This window comes from Amblyomma americanum, chromosome 11 (genome assembly GCF_052857255.1).
Source record: "Amblyomma americanum isolate KBUSLIRL-KWMA chromosome 11, ASM5285725v1, whole genome shotgun sequence".
Lineage (NCBI taxonomy): Eukaryota > Metazoa > Arthropoda > Arachnida > Ixodida > Ixodidae > Amblyomma > Amblyomma americanum.
In genome coordinates, this window is record NC_135507.1 from 26,427,108 (window position 1) to 26,439,611 (window position 12,504).

At 49.6% G+C, this 12,504-nt stretch overlaps 1 protein-coding gene across 1 annotated transcript in view; it reads left to right on the forward strand.

Moving 5' to 3' along the window:
- Positions 1–12,504, forward strand: part of LOC144110735 (tyrosine-protein phosphatase 69D-like) — a 626,192-nt gene that overhangs the window by 538,614 nt on the left and 75,074 nt on the right. The window contains 2 exon segments of the mRNA XM_077643805.1: positions 5,690–6,105; positions 6,107–6,350. Coding sequence (XP_077499931.1) covers positions 5,690–6,105; positions 6,107–6,350 — 660 coding nt within the window.

Here is a 12,504-nt window from a genome sequence, read left to right on the forward strand (position 1 = left end):
CGGGCTCCGCGCCTAACGAGATGTGGCTAGCGTATTATTTCCGGATGGACTGCCGGCGTCTGGTCGAGGAGAAACGCGAGACGGCGACGTCAGTGTAAAGTCGCTTGCAGCAGCAGCGCTTAAGACCCTCCCTGCGTGCGAAGGGTGTGCTTGTATCGCTCGGTATACTGGCGTCCGATAAGATGAAACGGGGCAGAGAAGAAAATACCGAAGTAAATGGACGAAAAAAGAAGTATTGCACAACTCAGAAGCGCTTAGTTTGCCAAACACTGTGCACTGTGCGAAAGAGGCTTACGCTTCGCGTAGTCGCAACGAGCTCCGAGCCAGTCGCAAGCTTTTCATACAGTGCTCTTGAGTGAGGCATGAAATAATGGTCATGCCAAGTCCTGATTGATTGATTAATCCCTGATTAATAATAACTTCGGTGATCTTTTCAGCTGAGTGTTTAGTTTTTATAAGTAATTGGTAATTGATAATTTATTTTGAAATGCCGTACACGAAGGAAATACTTGTGATTCGCCTCGACTACGGGTAACGTTCGCGCTCGTAAAAAACATTGCCATCGATAGCACTGCGTCGTTGCTGGTCAGGCGCGCAGTTTTGTTTCTAGCGACGTCGTCCGCAGATAACGCGAAAAAATTTTCGTTTACGAGTCGTGTTTCGTCACCTCAAGATGGCGCTTACTGTCACGTAACAGCTTGGTGTTGCTGTTCATCGCCAATAGCCCCAATATAGCTGCCTTCGTGAGCATCTTTCCGTGACCATTTTAATTCGAGGCTGACCACAACGGCACGTGCTTCTCCAATAACTCTCCTGAATTGACCTTAAATGAATTGGACTGTTCGCAGCTGTCTTCCGCAGATACCCGCGCTGTCCGCTACGATAGCTCAGTGAGCATATTTACTCTTGAGGCTGGTGAGCGTGAATTCGCGAGTCCGGTCCGGGCCGCGGCGAGAATCTTTTCGTACCATTATTTCAGTGCACGTTAATGAATCTCGGGTATATTTGAAATTAACCCGAAGCCGCTCCATTCAGCGCCATGCCTCATCGGACGCAATGTTTTCTTTTTGTTCCCCTCGCGGGAAAAAAAAAACTAGCCGCAATAGCCGTACTGTCTGAACCCGAGGAGGAGCACTTCACGGAACGCCGTGCACAGTGGGGCTTAGTAATTGCGCGTACGTAGCCCCACGCGAACTCCATTTGTACGGCACTGGCCGGCTTCACATCGCTCACAACTCTGTCCGCGCTTCAGCATCGCCCCGCGAATCCAGCGCTGTCGCCCCTCTAGACCCTAGGGCTACGTATTTCAATTTCGCCCTGTTCCTGCCCCACCCCCCTCCCTTCCCCATTCCCCTGCTGGCTCGGAAAGCGCATAACGGACGAGAGAGCAGCGATTATGCGCTGGCTGCGGCACCGTAACGCGTGAAAGCGTCTGTTGTCTCCGCGTCTCCCTTCTGAAGTTTCTATCTGGTTATTTCTTGGCGGCTTTGAGCGGGACGGTGAGAGGAAGGGGGAGGGGGGGGGGGGGGCGTGCGTGGTCGGATTATGCATTCAGTCGCGGCTCGCCTTGGGCTTCGATTGTGCCGAACCGAAGGCGCCTGTGGTGCTGGACGCTCATTAATTACGTCGTCATCGTCGTTCAGTTGCGGACAGGGCGGTGTGCGCTTTCGCTCGCTCGAGCATCTCCGAAATGCGGGACGCCTCGTCCTCGACGAAGGGAGATGGATGGGGCTGCAAGAAAATGAGCTCGCTGTAGAAGTTATGCTCGCGCGTCCTCGCGGTTTCGGTCTGCTGCGAATGACTGCGCACTCGGGGTGCAGTCTCTCGAATTTGTAACTGTGGCCTATACCGAGTGAAAAGGGGGGGGGGGGGGGGGGGACTGAATTGAGTCCCTCAAGTTTTTGCGTAGTTGTGGGTTTTTTGCATGGAACTGCGTGAAGTCTCAGAGCGTAACGATGCGTCCGTTTCCCCTCTCGTGATTGATGATGACGATGACGATCGGCTGTTCACAAAAGTAACCGGAGAAGTTGTAAAGCGCATCCGCTGTCGTACTGCGTGAAAATGAAGAGTGTTATAAAAGGCGCGTAGCTCCAAATACGTGGGCGGTCGTGCTGTCCATGTAGGGTTAGGTGAATCTGCTCGCATGAAAGCGGTCCGTGAAATATTTACGGGGCCGATTCGTATTCTTGATAACAGAACATCTCAAACTTTAGTCTGATACAACTCAAGAACGAAACGGCTTTTTCCCTTCAAAGGGACCTCTTCCAGCCAGTGGTGTCGGGCAATTCTCATGAGCCTGCTTGCGTGACATTTCTGGGAGTGGCAGATGAGAAGGGACAGTGTCCCCTCCTTGCATTGTCATGCCGCTCCCTGCATTGTCACACTAGCAGATTCATGAAAATCGACCGACGATATTGGCTGGAAGTGGGTCTCTTGGCGGGGAAAAGCCGCTTCTTTCTTGAGTTGTATCCGGCTGTAGCGTCCTAACGCGCGCGCATGAAACCGTGAGGTATGACGGGATGACGAGAAATTCAGTCTTCTAACATTGCGTACTTTAGCTAAAGCACGTTGATGTTCGCGAGCATGGTGAAAGAATATCGATATTAGTAGTCTACTCTGGACTTCACCTAAACTCGAGAAAATTTGCTGTCGCTTTCGGCGCCTCCAGCTGCGCGCCTGTTGATGATGGCGCAGTGTTTACTCAGTCTTTTCTCTCTGGCTGCTTGCACTTTTTTTGGTGTTGAATTTATCATTTGTCTCTCGCCAAGCTTCCTGCCCGTGGTAAACTGTGCTCTATCGTCCACTTCATTTCGGCTCTCCATCTTTCTCGCTTCCCTTCTAGTCTTCAATCTCTTACCTGAAAGTAGCCCATCGCTCAGCTGAGCATCCGATGTGGGCGTTGTTGTAGCTTGACGCGGCTGCAATCGTTTCGCGATGCAAGAAATATCAGAAGTGCGGAGGCAACGAGTTCGTTAACGAAGTCTGCGACTTGTAAGCGTCTGTAATTACTTCCCCAACTAGGCGAACATCAGCAGTAACAGGAGCAGCCTTTTGTCTCGCGGGAGGCTGCGGGGTTCGCGAGGAAATTGCCCATGCTCGCCTAACGAAGCGTCCGACGCTGGTCGCACCTCGAGCATCCTCGGGCTTAATCGCATTCTCCGGGTTGCGCGTGCATCGGGGTGGCAGGCGGGCGTCGCTTTTTGCCGCGGCCAAGGACGGTGCAGTGATCGGTCGTGCGTGCCTGCCTCGGTGCTTCTCCCGGCCATCGAATGCGGGTTCTGCGAACAAATTGTGATGCCATGCGGTGACGGTCGTTGATTATCATTGTAATGCGAGGTTAGAACAGACAGGCGCAGCTTCGTGAAGGAAACCAGGTGCGTAGACGCAGGGGAGTGTCTATAAAAAAAACTCTTGGAAGGAGTGATTAGAAGGGGGGGGGGGGGGGGGGGGGGGGGGCACAATATGCATTTAATCATCATCGTAATTTGTTCGTCCTTAAGGCTCTTTGCTTTGGACTTTACATAAGAAGGAGATCCGTAACATATTACAATGGTCATTAGTATGAGGGGAGTTAATGAGTAAGCAAGTACAAAGACAAAAAAAAATTAAGGGGCCAGGGGCACTTTGTTGACCTAAAGTGCGGTGAGGCGAAAACTTCTAGCACGGTGTTGCTGCTTGTGTCACTGATATGTGGTTAAGATGATGAAGTAGACAACTGTTCGTGAATCTTAAATGCTGGAGGCACTGAAGGGCATTTGGGAAGAATCCGTCTGAGTCGGCACCTTTCCGCAAACACACTCGAGCGTCCTAGACAAAGAGAACTATACATATGCGTTGATAGGAGGTAGCGTAGTCGTTAGCACGCTCGGCTGCGGAACGGAAGGATGGTGGTTCGAATCCCATCGTGCACAAAGGTTTTTTTTTTTATTATCGAGTCACTGAAGAGCGTGACATCGGACGGACAGGCTCGTGGCCTCGAGTATGAGCCATTAAAGGCTTTCACCTTAATAAAAAATTTCAAGTCTGATGACATCTGCAACCACCCTGTTTCAAAGGGGACACTCCCAGCACCTATCTTTTTATTGTAGTGGCCCAAGCTCACCTCCTTGATCACGTGACCGCAACATCCATTAGAGCACCCGCTCCGCGGCTTATACGTGGTTAACATTGTAATTTATTTACAGGTGGACGCAGTAGTTTTTATTTACGACGCATTGCTACACACCACAGATGGTGGTGCTAAAAACTCCCGTGCGTTTCGCTCTACTTGGAAGTAATTAAGTGCCACTTAACTGCACGCACCGCAGTCTTCGCATAGTGTGGTAGCGAGTTCTTAACTAGTTATATTAAATCAAAGTGAACTCAAGCGGCAAGCACTGGTGTTTCGGTGTTCAGGGATACTTTGAGCCCTTTTACTGCGCTAGCGAAAAACACAGGCGCCGCTTGTAAACCAGCGCGCAGCTCATGTCGACTTTTGAGCACACTTTGCAAGACAAGACTTGTTGCGTCTAGAAACCTTGGCGTTCCAGCCATAGAAGACGTAGCGATATTTTTTGGTTAAACGGCATATTTCTAGGAGCGCAGTTTTTGTATATGTTGCAGATTCAGAGCAGCATATTTGGCTTCTGTGGCTTTCTATATGCGTCTCTGGGGTAAGCGCTTGAGGAAGTGCTGCTCTGAGAAAGCGAGGAACGTTTGAAGTAAAAGACGTTGTTGCGCTATTTGGTTCATTTTTCGCAAACTAGACGGCTCGCAGTGAAGACGAGGTGCAAGCGCAAGTTACAACTGAGTTGCGCTAGCCAATTGTTCCTTTATTCTGTGTCGTGCAGTTCGCGTAAATCCTCATGGTTTTTCGAAAAAAAAAGTGAAATTTGAAGCTTTACGAAACCAAGAGTAACAGTAAAAGCGTCAATATTTGTGAGAGCTCGGGAACGTGGTCGTACTGAAAGAGTGGGCAAACATTTTTGGCCAGAGCTGACTTGGGTTAGGTTTACTCATGGCCTTATTCATCTATGACCGCTGGGTTGGCAAGGTTGTTCTTGGTTGCGTTTTTGCACATTGCCGGTGTGGCCGTCTGACACTCATGTAAAGCGGCCAGGGCTTAGGAGGCTTGCAGCCCGTTTGCCAATTCCGAGGCATTCTCGGAGTGGGTTTCTCGGTGCTTTCCAGTTGAATTGTTTGTGTCGTCAAATTCCGTAGGGAAGTAAAAAAAAAATCTAAACATTATTCGTTTGGAGATACCAGTGCAGGTACCGTGCGGTCCACTGTTAAAGGGAACATGCGATCGTGTGGCCTTCATGTTTCGCGAAGCGCTGCCGCCCGTAGCCGACGAGAATGGGCGGCACCAGGCGCACGTGCGGGAAGATCAGCCTTGCGTGCTTACAGCGCATGCGCCTTGTGCCGTCCATTCTCGCCGACTCCCACAGCGGCCACGCGATCGCATGTTCCCTTTAACAATTAACCGTGCTGTTGGTCAAATTTTTAAAGGGAATTCCCCAAGGTGGAGTAGATTTGTAATAAGGGTGTAATTACTCATTAGCATCCACCCGAGCGCAGCCATACAGCCTACAAAGGAAAGCTATACAGCTTTCTCGGAAACTTCGCAGTTAAAGGAAAAAAAAACGTAGTTTACAAACTAAATTAGTTAAATGGAATGCAGACCGAGTTTATTCCGTCTTGTCTGGCGCAGGCTGCCTGTCCATCCTCGAGCACGTGGCCGAGCCGCCCTTGGTGTCCAACTGCTCGGCGGCCGTGCTACGCTGTCGCCTGGACACCGCCGGTCCAAACATCGAAGTCTGGTGGACGTTTCACGGGGAGAACGCCTCCAAGCTACCCAACGTCGTCCTCGTGCCGCCACCCAGCCGCGAGGCCAAGGCGGCCTCGCTCCATTCCTCAACGTCCGTCGCGCCTCCGCCGACGACCACAGCGGCTCCCGTAACGAGCACACCGTCCAACGCGACAACAGCGTCCGCGGCGTCCAACGCGACCTCTTCGGCGGCGCCGCACAATTCGACGTCTTCGCCGCCTTCTAACGGGACTTCGACCGAGCCGCCCTTGCTGCTGACGACGCCGGCTGGTGGCGACGTCTTCTCGGGCGAAGAGGCGCGAGAACGTCACGACCGCGCCGGCGGGGACCACGCTGCCCGGTGGCAGCAGCGGCGAGGCGTCGTCCGAGGTCGAGGCTTCTTCGCCGTCCCCGGCCGAGGAGGAGGAGGAGGAGCAGTCCTCGGTGTGGACGCTTCGGCTCAACTGTCCCACGCTCGAGCACGCCGGGAGCTACGCCTGCTACGCGCTCTCGCGTAACGCCAGCGAGTTCATCTACAAGAAGGAAGCGTCCCTCGACGTCTACGGTGAGTGGCGCCCTCTCGCGGCCTCCCCAGTTTTCTTCTTCTTTCCTGGTAATCCAGGCGCGCGTGTATTGGGAAGGCAAGTGCAACGCGCCGGCAGCTAGTGAAATGCGACAAAAGCAACTTACGAAGGCCAGTTCAACTTGCTGTCGGCGCATGGCGTGTAGGCTGGGTTTGAAGTGCGGTTTGATGTTTTGAAGTTGAGCTTGATGTTTGTAGGTTAGTGTTGAAGTTGAGGTTGATGTTTGCTTGTTTTGGGGTTGAAGTTGAGCTTGATGCTTGTAGGTTAGTGTTGAAGTTGAGGTTGATGTTTGTTTGTCTTGGGGTTGAAGTTGAGCTTGATGTTTGTAGGTTAGTGTTGAAGTTGAGGTTGATGTTTGTTTTGGGGTTGAAGTTGAGTGCATGGCTTGTAGGCTGGGGTTGAAGTTGAGTTTGATGTTTGTAGGTTAGTTTTGAAGTTGAGGTTGATGTTTTTTTTTTGGGGTTGAAGTTGAGCTTGATGTTTGTAGGTTAGCGTTGAAGTTGAGGTTGATGTTTGTTTGTTTTGGGGGTTGAAGTGGAGGTTGATGCTTGCAGGCTGGGGTTGAAGTTGAATTTGATGTATGTAGGCTGTGGTTGCAGTTGAGGTTGATGTTACTGACTAACATTGAGCGCAGCCTTGAGCTACCCGCAGTTCCTGTGTTGTAGCGACGCTTTGTACAGATGTCAAACCTTCACCATTTATTACGTACTTCTGTACGTTAGCCGCTAATATGAGCAGTTGGCAGCTTTTCATCCGTACTGAGTGAAAAGCAAGCACTTAGGGGAGATTGTCACCGTTTGTAGTTCAGTTCAAGATCATGAATATAACTGAGAAAATTCCTGAAGACCCTCCTACTTTGCACCTGGTACCCCAGCAGTCAGATGGGCGATCTTCCATGTAGTCACATGACACACTTCTCATTTTCACAGATGCATGCAGTGCCCGCCTGTCCGCGTCATCTTCCGAACAGCGCATGTTATAGCGATTAAGTTAGGTGTCAGCATCGCCTGAGCGACAGAAAGCTGACGAGTTCCTTACCGCCATACAGCAGGTTGCCGCCTTCGCCTATAGCCTCGCTTGTCCTACTCTCCATGGTCGCGGCATTAAGGTTGTTGTAATGACAGCGCTATATTTTCTAGCTTTACACAAGTCGCCTGAGGCACCTAAACAGAAAAAAAAAAATATTTTGTGAAGAAATGCCGGCGCCATCTTACCGATTCGCTTAATTGGACTGAGCGCTCTTGTTAGGAATCTGACGACAGCTGCTACGACAGGCAGGGCACTACGCGGTCAACAGGTTTTCTTTGCGGGATTTTAGCGTGCTCATGCTTCGATAGCCCAGAGTTCTGTGATTGTGAGATGGTATTTCTGTGATCGTGAGATGGTATATCACCTTCTTTATATCCTGTCTTGACGACAAGTGAAGACTCCACCGATTTACCTACTCTACTTCAAGCGGAAAATTTTTTATCATATAAAGCTGAAACTATGAGTTTAGATTCAATTACAGGCTCTGTATTGAAAGTGTTCTCGCTCTCCAAGCATCACCGTTTAGCGGTTCAGTGGCGGTAACACTAGGGTACACACCCTAGATCACACCACTAGCGAATTATTTGCTTCAGGCTCGAGAACGGGAAAAGCCCGCAGAACGTCTGTAAGAGCTGTTCATTGCTACCTGATCCTGTAAATATAAATAAAGCGCACACTGTGCACTTACGCAAAGTTTAAAGTAGTGCGCTAGTAACATTAAAAAAATAATAAGGTGGGGCTTTCAAAAAAAACAAACGTTATGGTGCCTCCGCCCGCACCACTGTGTGTAGTTGCACCCCTAGCACGCATCAAGCAAGCACAGACTCCAGGGGCGTTGCCGTGCAATATACACGCCTGCTTGACGGCTGTGCATCGTCACGCGCGGCTCGCTGCCGCGACTACCTTCGCAAGTGCAGAGCAACTGCCTGCGCGCATGTCATCATATTTCCTCTCGGCTCCCCTACCGCAACCCGCGCGAGAAACTTTCTAGCGGGCGTTAAGGACCGCTAAGTGGAAGTGTGGGCGAAGTGGAAAAGGCAAGGGCCGTGAAGACGCCCAGGTTAGCGGGCGACGGTCTCGGCCAAGCCGCCTTATGCCCGTCGCTGACGTCGTCCCCGCCGCTGGCCCTGGGCGGAAACAGCACCCTCGGGCATCGTTGGCGCCTAGCTCGACGTCCGTTAGGCAGCGTGGGGCCCGGCGCACACTCTCGCCTGGCGCCCTCTGTCCTTCCCTATAAGTCCTCCTCAACAGACCGTTCCTCTTCTCTTCCCTCGCCCCTTCTTCATTTCGCCCCTTCCTGCCTGTACTCAGCCTCAACACTTGCGCGCAGTATACTCGGACTGCGGTACACTGCAGTGGAACTGCATTTTGCGCGGTATGGCTGATTTGTACTCCGCTCGCTTCAGCGCGCACACATTGCGGTAGCAGTGCAGGTCGGAGGGAGGCTGGAAGGGAGGGAACAGTTTATTAGCTTGCTCTCGACGATTACTGGACAAGTATTGAGCGATGGCGTCTGCTTTTGTTTGTTTTTTTTTTGTTTCTTTGTAAATAGTTTCTTACTACGCACTAAATTCTTTGTCGTCGAATGGCAAGTGCAGAACTAAACATAAGTTTTATTCCTGAACGTGGACTTTTCACTTCCATATAGCTCGGTCGTGTACGTGTCTGGTGATGTTGGTGACAGGTGCGAGGGTTGTGTCTCGTTCTAGACGTGAAATGTCGCGATAAAAAAAGCACATTGAAACGCACCCAGTAGAAAAAAAAACAGAACCGTGTCGAAGATGACAAAATTTTTCATACGTTTGCCGGAACGACAGGTTTTTGTGCTGTATTGTCGTATTTTTCTTTATTATACTGTAGTTTTTCTGTAGTTATAACTGCGCAAATTTTGTGGTTACTGCGAAAATTTGTTTTTTCCGCAAGTTTTTCGTCAAAACATTGCAAAAAATTTGTCGTGACGACAGAAAATTTTCTCTGGTTTTCCGACTGGGAAGGATCATTTCAAACGACATCTATTGAAAACTTAGGGAAACTTTGGAGAAATAAAGATTAAAAGCAAAATAGGTCACAGACGAGCACACATTCCAGCGACTTGCAAAAATACCAGTGCGACCGCAAAAGTTCGAATGGACTGAACTCCTGTCTAGTATGTCACTCTTGCAGAGGTCGTCAAAAAGCTTAGGCTGCCTTTGTGAACTACAGTTGAAATTCTTTATAACGAAACGGTTTACAACGAAATAATGGATACAGCGAAGGAATGACGATTCCCCTTGTAAGCTCGGCCAACATGGGCTATAACGAAGCTGCGGCTATAACGAAGTAATCGCCGGGCCCCTTCAACTTCGTTATGAAGAGTTTAAAACTGTCTGTGATGACAAGTTCAAACATTATTCGTGTTTCAGTGTATCAGTAAATACGCCCGCGTCGCGCAAGACTTGTTTCTCGCTGCAGTTCAATTGCGTAGTAAGACTGACTTCCAACACTTTACTCCATCCAGCGTAACCTGAAAGGCTTCGGAACACGTCGATGTGTTAACAAAAGCGTGTAACCAGGTATTAGGCGGCGTCGAAATCTTACTACAGTCGAACACGAGGAAGTATTTGCCTTTATTCGTATCAATGCCTCGTGACGGGCATCTTGCTAAGCGGAGAAACTTCCACCTAACGCCTCAGGATGGCTTGGTACTGCTTGTCTCTGTGAAAAATACATTAATACGTGTATTACCTTACTGTATTCCTCCCAGTGACGTTTATGACACCATTAACACGCGCGAATTCCTTTTCATGCGCGACGATTCTTTCATGACGGAACGGTAGCTTGCTGCCCTCACATCGGCGCTCACGCATCTCCGATTCGGCCCCTGTACTAAACTAAGGAGGAAACTGCTGCTACTGCTGTTGCTGATAGGAAGAATGAAAAGGAAAGTGCGCGGGCCTGCCTACTGGCTCAAGCCGAGCCGCGCTCGCTGCCGCGTGCTGAAAGTAGGAGGGGTAAAGGATAGGAGAGCAAGAATAGAAAAAAAAAGCGAGCGCTAGACCAGCGGAGAAAAAACGCTAAGGCACCCGTGTGCTGTGCGATGTCAGTGCACGTTAAAGATCCCCAGGTGGTCGAAATTATTCCAGAGCCCTCCGCTACGGCACCTCTCTCTTCCTTTCTTCTTTCACTCCCTCTCTTATCCCTTCCCTTACGGCGCGGTTCAGGTGTCCAACGATATATGAGACAGATACTGCGCCATTTCCTTTCCCCTAAAACCTATTATTATTATTATTATTATTATTATTATTATTATTATTATTATTATTATTATTATTATTATTAGACCAGCGAACCCAGACGTAGAACATGCGCATTAGCACTAGGAAGCCGTTGACCTGGTGTCTAAATTACACGTCGTCCGTGCTAAAAATGAATGAATAAGCTGTAATTAGTAATCGTGTTTCACTCTACGCTCAACTTTATTAATAATAATAATTGGTTTTGGGGGAAAGGAAATGGCGCAGTATCTGCCTCACATATCGTTGGACAACTGAACCGCGCCGTAAGGGAGCGGATAAAGGAGGGAGTGAAGGAAGAAAGAGGTGCTGTGGTGGAGGGCTCCGGAATAATTTTGACCACGTGGGGATCTTTAACGTGCACTGCACACGGGCGCCTTGGCGTTTCCTCAACTTTATTAAACTTACGCTTTCTTTATGACGCCCTTTACACAGCAGTTCCTCATGAGGTGCTCACATCTTTTCCACGGTGGAACGGCCGCTTGATGCTCTTGGCGCCTCTTGTAGTGGCTGGTTCCGCCTCTGTACCAAACTTGGCGGGAATTTCCGGAGCCGGTAGAAGCTATCATAGGACTCTGCCCGCCGTACCCTCGGCTACACTGCACGGACGTTTTGAGACATGAGTGTTGGGCGGGTGCGCGCGCACGTGGCCGACGGGCCATTCCTGAGGGGCGATGCTGCGCCATATTTATGGGCCCCGGGTGCCGCGCCTTCGGTGTAAATCTTGTACGCGTGCTCAGCAGGCCGCCCTCTTAGGGAAAGGTCATCCGCGAGCCGCTGTGTGTTCGCCCAGGCCCTAGCTCACCCGTTGACAGCAGCGGTACTTCTTACAGAAGCGCGGGTTAAAGTAGAAACCCCGTAAAGGCCGACATTGCTTGAGGAAGTGACCTTTAATTTCAAGCCATCCCGCGCACTTGGTAACAAATAACGCCGCCCTTGGTACTTGTGAAGCGACGCTTAGAGCGTCCAGTTAGAGGGCTTTAGAGTGAACAGCAAATTAAACCGACCAGCAATGGAATTCAGGAAAATGCTGTAGTCGTTGTTCAGAAAAAAAAAAGTGCAGGAATAGTGAGGATATCTGGGTCTGGAAACATCTTAGTTAAGATCAAATAACACGAATGCTTTAATGAATCCCTACGAATTTTGTTCCCGTCCTCTTACCTTTAGGAACCGGGTTGGAAACGGAAAGGGAATCAAAACAGAAGCGAAATTGTGTTTTCCATCGTCTTTCACTGAGAGGCGTCTGTCATCATATTGACATCAGGCACCTATGGTCTTTTATTGCACTTATCTGTACTGAACTAGCCTAGAAGCCTGTTCCTGATGGTCGCGTGTGCTTGTATGTGTACGTGTGCGAGTTAGTTAGTTAGTTAGTTAGTTAGTTAGTTAGTTAGTTAGTTAGTTAGTTAGTTAGTTAGTTAGTTAGTTAGTTAGTTAGTTAGTTAGTTAGTTAGTTAGTTAGTTAGTTAGTTAGTTAGTTAGTTAGTTAGTTAGTTAGTTAGTTAGTTAGTTAGCGAATAAACGTTATGAAGTGGGCCCCGAGTGGAAGCGTCGCTTTCTTCGGCCTGCCTTGTGTGCTGAGTGCCGTAAAAATGGCAAAGCAAATACCTGTTCGCACGACAAGGCGCGAAAGGAATGGCGCTGCATTTTGCAACAGCGAGCTGTACGTAGCGACTTCCCTTCCAGATAGTGCGCTCACGTCTGTCAAGCAAGCCAGCTTTCATACCCGTCTCTCACAGTTTACCTCGCCTCCCCTCGATTTATGTACCCCCATGTATGAAATATATGCAACGAATACTTTAACCAGCGGTCAAAACAATTTTCGCCTGTAAAG